This window comes from Hesperophylax consimilis, chromosome 28 (genome assembly GCF_061612785.1).
Source record: "Hesperophylax consimilis isolate HC1 chromosome 28, BYU_Hcon_1.0, whole genome shotgun sequence".
In the NCBI taxonomy this organism is placed as follows: domain Eukaryota; kingdom Metazoa; phylum Arthropoda; class Insecta; order Trichoptera; family Limnephilidae; genus Hesperophylax; species Hesperophylax consimilis.
Window position 1 is genome coordinate 1,687,975 of NC_142863.1, and position 17,968 is coordinate 1,705,942.

A 17,968-nucleotide genomic window follows, 5' to 3' on the forward strand; every position below is an offset into this window, starting at 1 on the left:
TGTGGCCTGTCCAGAGTTATCTAGACAGAGAAATATCAAACAGTCAATGGCTGCAGACAACATTTCCTACTTTCAGGCTTCTAAATTATTCCCTCCTACAAAAAAATCTTTTGCAGAGATAACATCTAACGCTTCTCTCTTTCATTTTTCTTCCCTTAAATCCCCTCTATCATCTTCCCACAAAGAAACAATTTTCAAACCGGTAAAATCTAATCCAAAATTTATTCCTTCTTTCGATAAAAAACTACATAATGATCTTTTACTTAACCCGAATGGGAATAATAAATCCCAGGCTCCCAATGGGACTGCCTTAAAAAACTGTTCCACTTCCGATATCTTACCTAAAGTCATGATTGAAAATTCTTCTTTTATTCAAACTTTAATTACCCTATTAATTACGATCCTTTCAAATAACAATAAAGTACCGTCCAACGCTGCCGATTATATGAAATCTTTACTCTCTAGCCTTCCCGATGTATCCACAACTGAGCAAAATACTTCAATGGAATAGTAGAAGTCTATTCGCCAACAAAATTGATCTTGTACAGTTACTTGATGAACATAATATTTCAGTTGCTACCATCTCCGAAACGTGGTTAAAACCCTCATACCAATTTAAGATTCCTGGATATCATTGTCTAAGACATGATATACTGGATGGCAAAGGTGGCACTGCTCTTATTATACATAATTCTATCCCTTTTAAACAAATTATTTTCCACACTCTATCCAATAATTTTCAAATAGTAGCAGCTGTTGTATCTGATATTACATTACTATCAATATATATCCCTCCCTCTACAATTTTTGTTGAAAACGAATGGTCAACATTTATATCCCAGATTCGTCCTCCGTATATGATACTTGGGGACTTCAATGCTCATTCTCCTTCTTGGGGCAGTGAGTTAACAAACCGTTCTGGCCATAATCTATTAGAATTTATGGATACCTATAATTTATGTATTCTAAATGACGGATCTCCAACTCGTTTCACTGCCCCTCAACATCGGAAAAGTGCAGTCGATTTATCTCTTTGCTCATCTTCGGTGATTCCCATATGTTCTTGGAACATTCTTAAAGATCCCCTTTCCAGTGACCATTTTCTTATAATAATTTCCTTCCACCATCTATCTTCCACGCATTCCTTTTCGATAAACAATAGTTTTAAATTTAAAACGAAAGACGCGAATTGGAGAAATTTTTCTTCAGAATTAGACTCCATTGTTCAAGCATCTAAGTCTTCCCTTGTCAACACTAGTTTACAATGTGAATTATTTCCTAACATGATAATAAAAGCTGCAGAAAAAACACTTAAAAAACGTAATGTTAACAGTAAGATTAAACATTCCACCCCATGGTGGGATGAAGAATGCACTAGTGTCATTAAATCCAGAAGAGAAGCAATTTCCATTTTCCGTAAATGTATGTCTTTAGAAAATTACCTTTCTGTGAAACGCACCCAGGCAGAAGCGAAACGCGTTTTGAAAAACAAAAAGCGGTCTGGATGGCGAAAATTCTGTGAACGCTTGTCTCCTGAATCTCCCCAGTCATCCGTATGGTCCAATTTAAAAAAATTCGGTTCGTCATATACTCCCCAGCATTCCAAACATATTCCAGAAGAAATTATTATAGGTTTTGCTGATAAGATAGCTCCTCCGTCAGTTGCCAGATGTGAGGAAATGCCTTCCTTTATTTCTTATACATCTCACTCTAGCTGGCTGGACTCTCCTTTCTCAGTAAGTGAATTAAATCGAGTAATCAATTCCCTTCCAGACTCTTCTCCTGGCCCTGATGGAATCTTATATTGTTTCATTAAAGCATTTTCAGATATGTCGGTTGAATATTTTTTGTCCCTAATTAATTACATGTTCGAAACAGGATTTATACCGGAAGTCTGGAAAGTTCAAAAAATCCTTCCGATTTTAAAACCAGGCAAAAATCCATCTGAAATCTCATCCTATCGTCCTATTGCTCTTTCGTCATGTTTAATGAAAGTAGCAGAACACTTGATAAAGAACAAATTGAAATGGTTTGTTGAAAATCACAGAATTATCTCTCCTTATCAATATGGCTTCCGGAAAAAGAAATCAACCATAGATAATTTAAGTGTGTTAACAACAGACATCCGTATATCTCAGTCCCTTAATTCTTGCACTCTGGCCACATTTCTTGATCTTTTGTCAGCTTACGACGATGTATTAATTAACACTCTGAAAGAAAAATTAATTAAAATAAAAATTCCCTTAAAATTAGTTCAATTTATTATTAATTTACTAACAGACAGATCCACTTTTCCTCAAAAACGATATATCGCAAACTATGGAAGGGATTACCTCAGGGGTCCGTAATCAGTCCATTATTATTTAATATATATAAGTGATTTAGACAGTGTAATTCCTTCATCTATCAAGCGACTTTATTTTTCTGATGATTTCCTTATATATTTATCACACAAAAATCTATCGCGCGCTGCGAAGGAATTGAATTTGGCTTTACATAATATTTAAGTTTGGTTGTTGTCTAATGGGATGAATTTAGCTACGTCTAAAACCAAAGTAGTGGCTTTTACGCGCAAAAGAAAAATATCCCCCTTTTCTGTCTGCTTTGATAATGTCCCTCTTCAAATCGTTAAGCAAATTAAATTTCTTGGACTACTTTTGGATCATAAACTTTCCTGGCTCCCGCATATTCAGAACATTTCGGCTAAGTGTGAAAAGGGGCTAAATATTATGCGAGCTGTTTCCAGAGTATGGTGGGGATCTCATCCTACTACTCTCAAATTAATGTATGGTGCTCTAGTGCGAAGCCATTTAGATTATGGAACATTTCTTTTCGATCCTCTTCCTAAATATTTGGACAAAAAACTTGAAAGAATTCAGTCCAAAGCGCTCAGAATAATTATTGGAGCGATGAAATCTTCTCCAATTAATTCTCTCCAGGTAGAATGTGTTGATCCCCCCTTAATTTTGAGGAGACAATTCCTAGCTGATAAATATATTTTATAATCCTTTTCTGTATCGCGTCACCCTTTAGAACAAAGCCTTGATTATTTGTTCAATAACTTAAATAACGAAAAAAGATCGACAGATAAAAATTGACTTCCTCTCCTTCTAAAAAGTTTTCTTTCATTCAAATCTCTGTCTTCTTCCCTCCAAAATCTACAAAAAGATCCTATCCTTCCTATTTTCACCATCCCATTTGATTCTATCAATTATATCCCCAAAGTTATAACTTCAGACTTCCGAACTGATATTTTAACCTCATCTAATCAAAATGTTGAGGAAAAATTTAAGAACATTATATCTTCTAAGTTTCCAGAATTTTCACTCATTTACACAGATGGTTCTAAGTCTGATAACATAGATTGTGGAGCTGCGGTACACATTCCCGAATTCGATTTAGATTTGTCTTATAAATTGCCTAAATAAATTTCTATATTTACTGCAGAATGCTTCGCAATTGAACAAGCTTTGAGTCAAATCCAGCTTTTCAATATTCGACGAGCCTTACTGTGCACTGACTCACTAAGTGCAGTGTTGAAAATTTCCTCAAATATCCATAAACTAGAAGACTATATTATTTATAATATCAGAAACGAATTAAAATTCTTTAAATGAATTAAATTTCGAGACAATATTGGTTTGGGTCCCTGGCCATTTGGGAATTGAGGGTAACGAGAAAGCCGATTCTCTAGCTAAACTTGGAACAATTTCTGGCTCTCATCCTTTAGATTTTAGAATTCCTATCTTTGACGTCATCTCAATTCTTAAATCCAACATGATTTGCTCCTGGGAAGAAAATTGGACTAATACGAAAACCCGAACTGGTGCTTTTTATGCTGGAATACAAAATCATATTCCAAGTAAACCTTGGTTCCACGGCAAGAAAAAATCCAAAAGATTTATATCCTGTATCTCGAGAATGAGAATTGGTCATTGCTCCATTGCATCCCATTTGTTTAAAATCCGGGTCCTAGATAGTCCACTCTGCCAGTGCGGCATGGAAAATGAGACTCTTGATCATGTTTTCTTTAATTGTAAAAATCATTCATCTTTCAAAGGCATTTATCGTTTACTAATAAAAATCACCCACCAATCTCCTCTTATTTATTTATTTATTTATTTTATTTCTATACATACATTACAGTGTCTACCAAATATTTACATTTGTATATAATACATAAATTTAGAACTGTTGTTAATTTGGTGTTTTATGCTGGGTGTGAGGTAGGTTTGAGTAGGTGACACTGTGGTGGGTAATGTTATATGTTTCGTGAACACCTCACTAGGAGAACCTGTGCTGAGGTGTTTGCGTGGTTTTGATTTAATGGTACATGTATTTATGTGTATTGGTTAAATTTTCTTATATAAGTGTAAGTTGAGATTTTAAATTATTATTTTTTTTAAATGGTTATTGTACATTGTTATTTAAAGAAAAAAGGAAAAAAAATATATTTATACGCACATATATATATACACCCATGTATACATACATAAATATATATGCATGCATACACACATATAGTAAACACATGCATACATAGATAAATACAAATTCATCAATGATTATGTTTGGTTTGGTGTTATAATGTTTTGTATAAAATGGATATCTTGTTTTTTGATCCAGGCTGTGATAAGTTTTTTGTGAATGTTTGTGTATGTATTTCCCATTAGTAGTAGTTTCAGAGTGGTGGGCATACAATTAAAAAGTTTTGTAGCGTAATACTGGAAGTGTCTTTGTCCGTGTGTGGTGTATGTTATCGGTATGTTCAGGGTATTGTTTGTTGTCGACCTTGTTTTTATTGTTGTTTGAGTTGGCATTGGAATGTGTAGTTTCTGTTGTAGGAAATTTAGTAGTGCAGATTTGGCATAAAGTTGTCTTATTGACATGACGTCTAATGTTTTGAAAATTTCGCTTGAATTTGTGTAGAATGGTACTTGTAAGATGATTTTAATTATTGCCTTTTGAATTTTTTGTATTGGGTCGATTGCAGTGTTTGTAGCGCTTCCCCAAGCCAGAATGCCATATGTAACAATCGATTGACAAAGTGCGAAATATATAGATCTAAGTATTGAATGTGGGAAAATGTTTTTGATTGACTTTATTAGGTGCATGACTCTTTTTAGTTTATTAGTAATGAAAGTTATGTGGTCAGTCCAGCGTAAGTGTGAATCAATAATGACCCCTAGGTATTTTGTTTGGTTTACCCTTTCTATACGCTTGCACTGGCAATTGGGTGAAGTTTGTTCACAGTCATGTAGAAACAGGTCTATGTTAGGTGGAGGTTGACCTCTTTGTGTAATACTATGTGTGATGTATTTTGTTTTTATTGTATTAACGGTAAGAGTATTCAAGTTTAGCCATTTTTTGACAACTGATAGACTTTTTTCGGCAATTATAAATACATCTTTCCATGTGGCTGCTTGACAGAGAAGTACTGTGTCGTCAGCGAAGGTCACGATTTTACCTTCAATTTCTATGTCACATAGTTCGTTTATGTAGATGAGGAACAATAAAGGGCCGAGTACACTCCCTTGTGGGACTCCGTACGTGATCAAAAGTGGATGACTTGTCTTGCTGTCAATTTTTACTTGTTGCGTTCTGTCAGACATGAAGCTTTTAATTAGATCGAATTCTATTCCATTAATGCCCATGCTTTTTAGCTTTTTGAATAGTTTTTCGTGTGAAATTGTGTCGAAGGCTTTACAAAGATCTAAGTAAATAGATACAACTTTTTTCTTTGTGTCTAGATTTTTTGTAATGAAGTCCGTTACAGTAGCTATTGCATGTTCTGTGCTTATGTTTTTCCTGAAACCATGTTGGTTGATCGAGAGTATGTGATTTGATTCTAGATAGTGTTGAAGCTGTATTTTAATAGTTTTTTCAAGAATTTTCGAAATGGTATTTAGTAGCGTTATGGGTCTGTAGTTGTTTACATTATTTTTTGGTCCTAATTTGTAAATTGGAATAATAAGACCTTTTTTTAGTAAGCTAGGGAAGATTCCTTCTTTTAGACTAAGATTAATTAGGTATGTGAGTGGTTTTAGTAGTTGTTGACTTAGTGTTATGATAGTTTTAGAGTCAACACCATCCGGTCCTGTAGTTGTGTTATTCTTTAATGATTGAATTATTTTATTAGTATCTTCTAGCGTAACGTTATGTAATTTGAAATCTCTGTTGTAATTATCATTACTGATGTTTGTTGTATTGTTTTGAGGTTCCTGGATATCTCTGAGAGGAAACGTAGTTTTTATATTTTCAGCTAGGCTTACACCAATATTAGTGTAGTGTTTGTTTATAAAATTGAGGATACGTGTAGAATTCTCGTGGAAGTGGAGTTCTTCATCATCAATTAGTAATTTTTTTATGGTATCGTCTTTGTTATTCTGTGAATGCGTACTTTCCCTCAATATTGACCATACGGTTTTAGGGTCATAATTAGCTGTTATCAGTTTGTTACGGTAGTATAATTCTTTGGCTTTACGTATTGTAAGGGAACAAATATTTCTGTACCTTTTATAGAAGAAATAAAGTGAGGTATCATAAGGATTCAGTTTGACTTGTTTGTGTAATTTGTCCCTTTTTTTAATGCTGTTTATGATGCTTTGAGTAATCCATTTTTTTAGTCTAACTTTGCGGTGTGGAATAGATGTGGATGTTTTTATGGTATTTTGTATAATGAGAGTTTGTAGATATGTTAAAAAATAATTCCAGGCTTCTTCTGTTGAGTTAATTTTTGTAAGATGTTCCCATGTCTGTATTTCTAAACATTGTTTTAGGTTTTCGTAGTTAATTATTTTTTTTGCAGTGTTATTTTGGAAAGTTGATTTCATAGTTGGGGAAGTCAGGCCTATCATTGTTGTGTAGTGATCTGTGATTGTTGATTCGTATACTGCACTACTTATTGGTCTTTTTGATTTAACCATAATGTGGTCTATACATGATTCTGAGTCTTTGGTTACCCTGGTAGGAGTATTAATGGTGCTTATAATGCCATGTTCCAGGAGCATCAGTTGGTATTCAATGTTTTGAGGGTGACCATTTGGAAGTATGTTTATGTTTAGATCACCAGCTATGATGATGTTTTTGAATGAAGTTAATTTTTTTAGGTGAGAATCCAGAGCCATTATAAATGGTGTAATATTGGGTATGGATGGTGATCTGTATAGGGCGAGGATACATGTATTACAGTCGGTGATTATTTGTAGACAGTTTGAATTTACTAAGTCAATTTCTGAAACAGAAGCGTTAATACTATCATTTATGTATACAACAATGCCATCATTTTGATTTTTATTATTTAATGTGTGAAATGAAGTATAATTATTTTTGTATTTTTTTGTAAAAGTTGTTGAAATCCAACATTCTGTTAGGATTATAATTTTGAAATCTGTTTTAAAGTTGCTTAAGAGTATGTCAAGTTCATCATAGTTTTTGTTCAGGGATCTTATATTTTGGTTAAATATTGTAAGAGAACCTGGGGTGTTAATAATAGAATCACATAGTTTTGTATCATTGGTTGTGTGATGTTGGTGTGTGCTATTTAAGTTCATTGTGAGTAGATCAGCCATGGTGGTATGTTAAATAAGAAAAATGTTATTATGAGGTCTGAGTGACCTACAATAGTTACATCATTTTTTTTAAATCATTTTCATTTTTAATATGCATAATTTTTTCCCCCGGACCTTTCCTGATTAGCAGTTTGCCCGTTTTAAACCACACGAATTGGAAATTTTTTTCTTTGGCCGATTGTTTGGTTTTCCATAATAATTCTTTGTAGTACGGTGAAAGCACTTCACTAATGTAAATGGGAGAGTTTGTATTTAAAGTCTTAGCCTTGTTTTTCAGTGATAAAATAGAGTCCCTGGTTTTAAGGCTGAGGAAGGAAGCACGGAGTTTTTCCGGGGCATTCTGTCGCCGATCCTGTGTCCTGGTCACCAGTCGTATGTCCTGCTGTAGCAGGGGCAATCCCAGGGAACTGGCTACCCGAAGTACTGCTTCCACAGGTGGTTCACCCGGCTGCAACTGTACGCCCGCCATCTCTAAGCTATCAGAGAGTTTTTCTTGCTCTAATTTTGCGACACGGCATTCCAGAGAAGAGATTCTAATTCTTTTGTTTTCATTTTCTTCTCGCAAGAATTTAGATTCCTTTTGTAGATCTTCCATTATTTTAAACTTCGACAGCAGATCTTCGTACTGATTGCAAATGAAATCACTGCTTCTCTTTAGATCATTGATTTCATCTGTAAACATTTTTTTAATTTCTGTAATTTTACTATCGAAATGTTTTGTAAGACGTTCATAAAGGGTAATATTGTCTTCATTCGATTTGTATATGTCACTTGAACTTGCACTCTGATGGGTGTCTTTGGTCTTCTGTTTGGAGCTATTTTGGGTCTTATTTGTAGGTGCATCAAGTTCCTCTGCGTCGCTAGATGTCGCTGGCTTTCTTTGTCTACTCATTGTGTATTTTTTTTTTAAATTTAGAGACGTGATTTGTAATATGTAATTTTAAAATTTAAAATTAAAAAAAGATTTTGCCAGACTGAGGATCGAACCGAGGTAGTCTTAGTATTCCTTATTTCCTTTCTCTCAACAATTCTCGCATTTTCTCAGTTCTATACAAGTTCATAGACTTGAATGACTTCAATATTTGAGATTTCTTATTCTCGTATAGATTTCCCATAAAATTATAACCATCTCCCTTTACTTTAACGGCACATAGCACTCTCTTTAGGGTGAATTGCCTAATACAAAAAAAAAAAAAAAAAAGATCCTCGCCTTGTTGAAGTGAAACTTCTTCACGCGCGTCATGCATTTTCGAGGACCGGAGTAAAGCCGACTCATGACCGTCACGAAAAACAGTGATCATTTGTGGTGGGGGTCCCGTACCCCCACCACCGCTCACCGTTCACTGTCGCTCTCTCACCGTAGTCGCTTACTGAGGTGAGGGAGCCACTGACGAACGTTCTCTCTCTCTCTTCTCTCTTTTCCTCTCTCTCTATCCAACGACGCCACGCCAGGCATCAGCTGCTTGCTTCGTGTACTGCGCGGTGAGTGTAATACGAGTTAAATACGTAATTGACTGTGGTTTATTCGATTTGGAACAGAGTTTTAGTGTCAAAAATGAGTAGTAACGAGATAGAAATGAGAAAAACATTCGTGGCAAATATTTTTATAAAATAACTTTTTTTAATATATTATAAAAAAAGAGAGAATTAAATGAAAAGAGAGAGAGAAGAATACTAAAAGTTTCACTTCCGTCGTGCGTAGGCTTGCCACACACTGTATTTTTTTTTTTTTCAAATATCGGCGTGCCTATTTTACAAATGTAAGTTTTATGTCTTATTTCACAAATACATGGTGTCCGGAAACAAGCAGTACAATCGGGTAATTTTTAATTTATTCTCTTTTAAAGTGCGCCAAACGGTTCGGCTCGGCTCCAAAAGTTATTTTCATCGAAAAAAAATTTAAAAAAAAAAAGAATATTTTAATGAAAATGCTGTGTTCATATAACAAGAAAGTAGCAAATATATATTTTTACGATATTAATTGAAAGAAAACTGTTTTAATGTGATTGCCGTCCATCTGTACCTACCGCTTCCAACCATCTGGATCCAGTTGAATGGCACCCACTGAGTTAGAGGTATTTTTTGGTTCTAGTGTTAGTGTGGAGGAGAAGGAGATGGCAAAGAGGAAGGTAAAAATTTGTTTGACTAAATTTTACAATGCAATTTTTGTTTATGGGTTTTAAAGAAAATTCTTTCATAAATATAAACAGTAGGTATATCAAATATACTGGTAATAACAGAGATTGCCTTATAAATTTAGCTTCATTGATGCTAAAAATGTCGGTATCCGAATTGATTCTGTTCAAAAGCAAGATTGCTGTTGCTCTCCTATTTCCGCAATTCGTCATTGTATATGATTAAGTTGCATGAACGCGTCTAGGAATATGCTAGGAATATGTTAGGAATTTTCTTAAAGTTATTGAGGAAACGATTTGCCATCCCATTTTTAACGTGTTTCCCCATATAATTTGAAGACATCTTTAATAAATCAGCAATACATATGTTTCTCCGTATGATCAGGAGAATATTGAAAATGACATAAAATACAAAATACAGACAGATTATAAAAATATTTAATGGGAGGTCAACGATGGGCAAGGGGTAATTGGGAATATAGGAAAAACAGAACGGTTTACTGTAAATATGTCTGGTGTTTAGTTTGTGATGTTTTGGATACTCACATAAATAAATAAACGAAACGAACGTGCTCCAAAATTTTTTTGGATTGGAATAACAACAGAAGATTTATTGACAGGCGGGGCTTGGAGTAAACATGTTCCCACGGGAAGGAAGAAAGAGGGGATCGCAGGAGTCAGTCGATTTTTGAACTTGGGTACGTTGACAGCCCCGAGAAATGAATACAAAGCAGAAGTGATGTGTGAGATTACAGTTAATTATTGAATTCAGATGGTGTTAGAAAGCTTTGTTGGTTTTTGAATTAAAGTGAAATATTATTGAACCGGTGTTTGTGTGAAGTGTAAGTGGTTGGACTCAGTGAGAATACAATTAATAATAATGACAATAATAATAATTGGATAATTTGTAGAGCGCCGTTTTGTGAAAAAAAAACCACCTTAGGGGCGCAAGGTGTTGTGCAATCGCGATTGTGTTATAAAGTGTGTTAGATTAAACGTGATTTCGTAAATATGTAGTTCAAACTAAGTTACTTGTCTTAAAAACATGAAAATAATTTTTTTTTTTTTTTTAAAAGAAAGACAAACATCCCCAGGTTACGAATAACCCAACAATGTTTGAAAATCTCCTACTACCACCACAGAAAACCGAAAATGTTGCTTGTGTTGTTATGGAGGACTTAGCCAGCCGAGGAATCGAACACGCGACGCTCGGGTGAGACCCAAGCGCTATGCCCACTCAACCACTGACTAGTCGATAATAATAATGATGATTGCGTTTTAAAACAGAGTGAACGTATTTAAAGGCAGGAAGTGTTTAATTGGATAAGAGTAGAATTAAAGGTTGACGAGATGGCGGTCTATCCACGGAGACCGTAAACCAGAAAATCAAACAAATCATAAAACTCGGGTTCAAATCCTGACAGATTAGGGAGGTACAATTTTAATTAGAGAATTATTTAATTACCCTTTTTAAGGCGTAGGGAGGGGATCAAAATTCAACAAATTGCAAGGATTTCGCTATAAGGAGGAAAGAAGCCGATAGGGAGGAGATCGAAAATTAAACTGATTTAGCTATATAGTGTAACCAGGTAAGCTTCACACAAGGATTTGGAGGTGGCTAACAGGGTGAGTTTTTTTATATTATTTATTAAATTCCAGAAGACCCTTTAAAAGGACGGATACAGGAACCGAGTTTGCAACGCCTGCAACCCAAATAATCTTCCCATAAAAAGGAATACGCTAGACGAATTGTCAATCAGCTGTGAGTGGGAGACAGGCCAATGACCTTTTCATATATAGGCCGAGAGGCGCGGTGTACAGTCAGTCAAAGGGGAAGTTTTGCTAGCGTATGACCGCCCGAATAGAAAGCGATCGGATGCAACCAGACAGAACAAATTAATACTTTTCTTCTGTTATTTGACTTTCTAATTCAATACTTTTCATCTATTGTTTGACTTTCTAAGTTACGAATTGGGATGCACAAAAACAAATCTAGAGTCAAAAGAGGGAGATGGTAATCTCCGAAATAAAACTACCAACCGAACAACTTTTCTCAACAGGTACCTTTCGAGAGGTAGGCAGCCTCTTTAAATTAAATGCAAAAATCAAACCAATTATCCGTTTATACCTACTTGAGAGGATAGGTATTCAGTAGAAGTTACCCATACCTAATACACAAGGATGCTAGTAACCTCATAAAATAATTACTGGAACCAAATATTAAAATACAGACAGTCCTCATCCTAAATTTGGCATTTCGAGTAAACCTTACATATATCTCACATGATAATTGGCTGAATGGGTAGGCACACAACCTATCGATAAAAGCAGGCTAAATGTCGACAAGATCTTCGTGTGTTATATATGTTATTGACCTAGAAAGGGATGTAAATTCCCGACGACGAGGAAGTTACAACGTTTTCTGGAGGTGGCGCGTAACTTAGGACCTTACGTGTCACATTTTCGCGACTAGATTCGTGACAAGGGATGTCATGGTTTTCCCCTTCTACACTCAGTAAAGTAGATTATCCTGGAGGTGTATGAGGTTGGGGCAATTCTGAAATTGGTGAGGAGACCTGGTTTTCTTTATTCTGGCGTGACGGTTGCCGATTTGGAACAAGGGGAGACCCGGCCATTTGTGATATCCAGACACGCAGATATCGATCGCCTTGTTCAAATTATCATCCATCGGTTTTGTTTGGTAAAGAGGAGGAGCCAATCTAAGCGTGAAAAAATTCATTTCCTTTCCTCTCCTTCCCCTCCCAAAATATATACATGGATGGCGCCGACAACTAACACCATAAATTTATCGTATGTTTATCACACATATAAAATCTAGCACCTTGTTATACTCACATTACCCTATGACAGGTAGAATCACGTAGCTAGTCGGTGAGCAGGCGAATCAGAGAATGAGGTTTATGAAATGGCTTTAAAACACAGCGGTAATGGATTCAACTCACTCTATCTCAAAAGAACCGAGGGATACCACACATACATAGATAACTAGGTTTCTAAACCGAGAAACAAAAAACCAACACAACGTTCGGTGAAGCCTTTTTATACTGAACCGTCACGTAGACGAACTAGGATGTACACACTTGAAGGGGTGTGTAATAAAGAGAGGAGCAAAGGCTTGTAAAGACGACAGGGAGGATATTCCTACCCCGGATATACATAACCAAAGCCTTATGGAAAAGTTACCTATGGGACTTAAAGAAAATTTATCGTAGAAAGAAGAGAAGGAAAAGTAAGAAAGGGCAGATCATTACAAGTTTTGAAATGAGAATATGCTTAGTTCCTACCGTGATGTTATTTATCCATCTCTACCTATCCCTAAACATCACCTCGCTGGAAAAAGCAAAGAAAAAATGTCAAGAACACAGTAAAAATTCAAGTGCATTTGTTTAAAAAAAAGTATTGAACTACTGGAAACAAGCTGTTGGTGTTTTTCGTGCCTATAATTTTTTTGAAAAGTGAAAAGAAAGAAATTTACCATCTTGGAAGTGCTTAATATCGTTTAAGTACTCATTCTTTTTCTTGTGGTGATAATAACCTTGATTTTTCGTTTTGGAACTCACTATATTGTGATTGTGTTGTGTACTCCTTCGTAGAAATACAGTGGTAAGTGATTGGATATCCTTTTTTCACTCCTTCTATACCCTGTTCATTCCTACACATGCATACTTTCACCCAACTCCAACAAACATCATTAATTTCGCATCGTTTTAAATTCATTTATTGCGTAAATCCTCAAAGTGTAATATGTAATTATTGAAGAAAATATTAGCGATTCTGAAACGAAAATTTGAAACAGAAAAATCATAAAAAGGTACAGTCACATCTAGGACTCGAAACCAAGACCCTTGCCTTGCCGAGGCACCACTCTGCCAACTGAGCTAATGCGACCCTATCTCCTTTAATCACATTTAACTGTATCATACTTCGAATAAGAACTACCAACATTATCTTCATTTTTCTCACCGTACATTTTTATTGGCTGCTATCTTTTTGTATGAATAATTGCTAATTTTAATTATTCTGAGTTTATATTTAAAAAACGTTTCATATAATTTACAAACCGATTTACATAAAATATATTAATACAAAAGTACTGCTTTTATTAATTTTAAGTAAAAATAACTTACACCGGTAGGGATCGGTCTAAATAAATATTTTTTATCGTTACGTCGGAATTGATTAAAATGTAAGCCTAGAGCAAACCTCGTTATTCAGGTCCTGTATCGACTTATTAAAAAGAAAGAAATTTATAAACCTACTCACCCGGAGCAGATAATATGGTTGTAAATAATATTATTATACACAAGAACAACATGTTGATTCATAAGCTGTTTTGATGCAACTGAATCGAATATCGATGGATTATTATCTCCTAGGTCGTGTAAGGTCAGAGATAACCAGTTATAGTCAGCCAACTGCAAGCGAGACCCGGTTTCTGTGCCGAATCAGACTTGATTTATTTAATTCTATTTTATTTGTCTTCTATGTCGGTTTCAGAGTTTTCTCATTGACTTCTTTCAGCCACATTTCAATTCTTAACTTGTACTCACTACACTTTTCTATTCGTTTTATATCTTGGGGAAGGATGTTGTGGAGTTTTGTTGCAAAATAAATGTTTTTTTTTCTTTGTCCAAATGTTGTTTTACAACTTGTTTTTACTTCATTTTGATACGATGTAGTGTGATGGATACGCGGTGTAGTAGATAATTCCGTGTTTTTGTTTAGTTTTAATATTATATTTTTGGCATGCATTTGTTGTACATTTGGTAAGTCAAAACTATTTTGCTCAATTATAGTGATTTATTTTTCGGGTATTATGCCGTGTTGCGCTATCCCCTTCTTTAGCCAACGTTTACACAATGCATGACACATCTGCCCTGATGATAAACACTGCAATAATGTCCGAAACCAAAAAGAAGTAACACGGTATAATACCCCAAAAGAAAAATCATTATAATACTTGTCACGTCTGTAGTCACGTCTGATGTCCCGTCTGATGAGCATGGACCCTTGTCAATCACCAGGGCTATTATGGAGCTAAGGCAAGGAGACATAATGTATAAAAGCATTGAAGAACCTTGATCATGTTTGAAGGTGTTTGGAGAGTCCGCCAGCGGTGAGCAGATTGCGCCGGGTAGAGATTCGTGGGATAGAGTGCGCGAGGCCATCCTCAATCATTCAGCATCCATTGAACGTTTAAAGGGACAATGATGCTTCATCTTTGCGTCACCTCAACAGCATGCTTGGCAATCCAGTGCAGTCTCCAAGGAATTACCCCTCAAAACCACTCACAAATAAAACCATTTTTTATTTCAAACAACCGATTGTATATTTTCATCTCTTCAAGCCTCAACACTCGAACAAGCACAGGCCGATCTCACACAGGAGTCGAAACGTTGGTTTTGTGTTTTATAAATTTAAACGGAAAGTCTCCGAAGGATAAGTTCAAGGTATCCGCGCGATCTTTTTCTCAAAATTTCAATCTTAATTCTTTTCTCGCCTAACGCCACGCGCACCGCGGAATCGTCGTCCCCTCGTATTGTTCCCGTATTGTCCCCGATCTAAATCTACCCGCGTTATTTTTGCTCGCCCGTCCAACCGCTCGCAAGGCAGCCACCCGAAAAAACTCCCAACAAAACAATAATCAGGCACTACCGTGGCAATCCAAACTTGCACAATTCTTTGACGTTACAATTCCCCGCAACCCCCGGAAATTTTACGCCGCGAAGTGAAGTAAAATTACCAAAACAAAAAAAAATCACGCAAATACCCTTCTTTCCCGGACATGTACATAAAAGACAAAGCTAGTAGAAATAAATAAGTTTTTACAGAAAACCATAAAACTAAACAAGTTATAAACCAAGAAAACGAAAAGAGAAAACCAATTCGCAGATTGGTGTTGCTCAACCGTTATTATTATCAATATTTACATGATGATTGTACCTTCACTTTTATATCTCTAATATGAGATTCGCAAACACTTACTCACTTATCGAGAGACAATCTCTCTGAGACACCAGTGAGTATGGAGAACTCAAGCTCCCACTTTATTCTTTGAAGAAGAAAACAAAAACACATATATATTTTTAACAGAAAATAAATAAAGTAACTACATAAACTCTCTTTCTCTCCCTATGTTTATATAAAACAAATTTACCATTCTAAGATAAAAACTTGAAACAATAGAACTTAACAAAATAAAAATCCACCAAATCTCTAAGAGATCTTCACTAAATCAATTACAAAATTGATGTTAAAAAATGTTCAGAGCAGGGTTTACATAACTTAATGCCAAGAATTTTAGATGAGGTTTTACAATCAGAAGATAAACTTGTCTAACGTGGTTGAATCAGGGTTTACATATAAAAAATACCTAACATATTCTCTTCGAATGAACATTGCTTGCTCAAGAAATATGACTAAGGAAGTAACCTAGATGGCATTCTAACAAAAATTTCACTTACCACGTAAGCAAAGAGTCGAAATTTCTTGGACAAACAAAATATAATTCAACTATGTGTTTTAGATAATTGACACAGGTTACGAGGTGTACGAGCACAATTCAAGAGATCGACACTTGTACTACAAAATTTACAGCATAACACTGGTACTAGCAATGAGATACTTATGCATATATTAATTAAAACTAACCAAATTGTACTTATGACTAACAAAACTGTACAAAGACACACTCTTACGTAGCAGAGGTAAAGTGATAATATCCAGATGGAATTATTTAATAGGTTAGCACGCCAAAGCAGTATGTACTTCACTTTGTTTGAAACAACACAATTTGAGAATTTCCTTTAGAAACTAAGACTTAAAAATATATAAATTAAACTAAATATATTTAACCATAAAACTAGTACATTGAACAACTTAAATAGAAATTACATAATCTTGTGTATGAAAAATTGCTCAATTCTTTCACACACAAAAAAAATAAGAATCCTTCTTTCCAAGTCCCCTGGAGACTCTTTGGATACTAATAAAACTTCGATACTTGACAAAAGTATAAGAAAACTCCAATGAACTTGTGGAAGAAGGGTTCAGAACAAAGGATAATGACAACCAAACTTATGTCCATTATGCTGACGGAACGTACCAATGTGTGTGTGTGCGCGTGTGCGTCGCACTAATAAGCTCACAACAGTAAGAAGACGAATCGTCTCATTTAAAATGAAAATTACTCAAAACGTAAATAAGAATAAATCTCAGTAAAGTTTAAGTGATAATAAAGAATTAAGACCTAAACTAAATTAATGGGCGCCACTGATCACACGGATCAGAGGAAACGACATTCATTACAAACGACGTCTCCTAAAAAAAATTCATTAGAATTTGGGAAAAAAAAAATATATATATATATGAGATAGTAAGAATGAGGAAATTTTGTGAAATTCTAGTCACAACCTCTTGAGGGTACCAAGCCTCAAAAGCAAGTCACTAGAAAAACACTGACGAAACAAACGGAATAGTATGCAGGGTTGGTAGTCCCGCACACCATCACGTTGGTTTATCCTGTTGTATTAATTCTTTGCTGAACTAAATGAGTTCGACCCAATCCACATTTTTCAAAAGAAATTGTGTTAAATTTATCTATGACAATATTTAGCCTATGATTGTCTTGAGGGGACAGTAGGGAAGCTGACGTGATTTTGCGAATTTCACCTATAGTATTCTCAACATCACGACCACTGTTGGCTTTTGAAAACAACTGAGAAGCGATGTCAAACTGTTTCCAAAAGTCGACTCCCAAAACAATCACAGGTGAAAGAGACGGAATAACAAAAAAGGTAATATATTTCTTAATATTATTATAAGTAACAAGTACCCGCATAGTACCAATTACATTTTGACGTACCCCATCAGCGGTGGTAACGTACGATTCTAACTTATCTAGACTAAACCCTAAACTAATAAAGAAGTTGTAAAGAGAACCGCCAAAACAACTGACAGTCGCACCACTGTCCAAAAGACCCGAAAAGACAAGATTTTGAATAGAAATATTCGCATGAGGTCTGATGTCCTGTCCAGAACTAGCCATCGGCATGCATGCGTCCATGTCACGCCCGAAGAACCGGTTACTGGAGCTATCAACTAAGGGTGATGATCTCCTGGCATCCTTGCTAGCAGGACGCAGAGGATCACACGCTAGTTTTTTGGGTTTGTGCGAGCGGAGTCATCTTTACGTTTACCAGAATTCCTCTGAGATTCAGAGTTCCATAGCCTACAAAATTG

General features: G+C 35.4%; 1 protein-coding gene across 1 annotated transcript in view; it reads right to left on the minus strand.

Moving 5' to 3' along the window:
• The window catches only part of LOC149410006 (ovochymase-like), a 63,669-nt gene extending 49,607 nt beyond the window's left edge, over positions 1-14,062 (minus strand). Inside the window, exon 1 of the mRNA XM_089648744.1 lies at positions 13,991-14,062. Coding sequence (XP_089504870.1) covers positions 13,991-14,042 — 52 coding nt within the window. The 5' untranslated portion in view covers positions 14,043-14,062. The remainder of the gene's footprint in view (positions 1-13,990) is intronic.
• Positions 14,063-17,968: the final 3,906 nt, after the last annotated feature.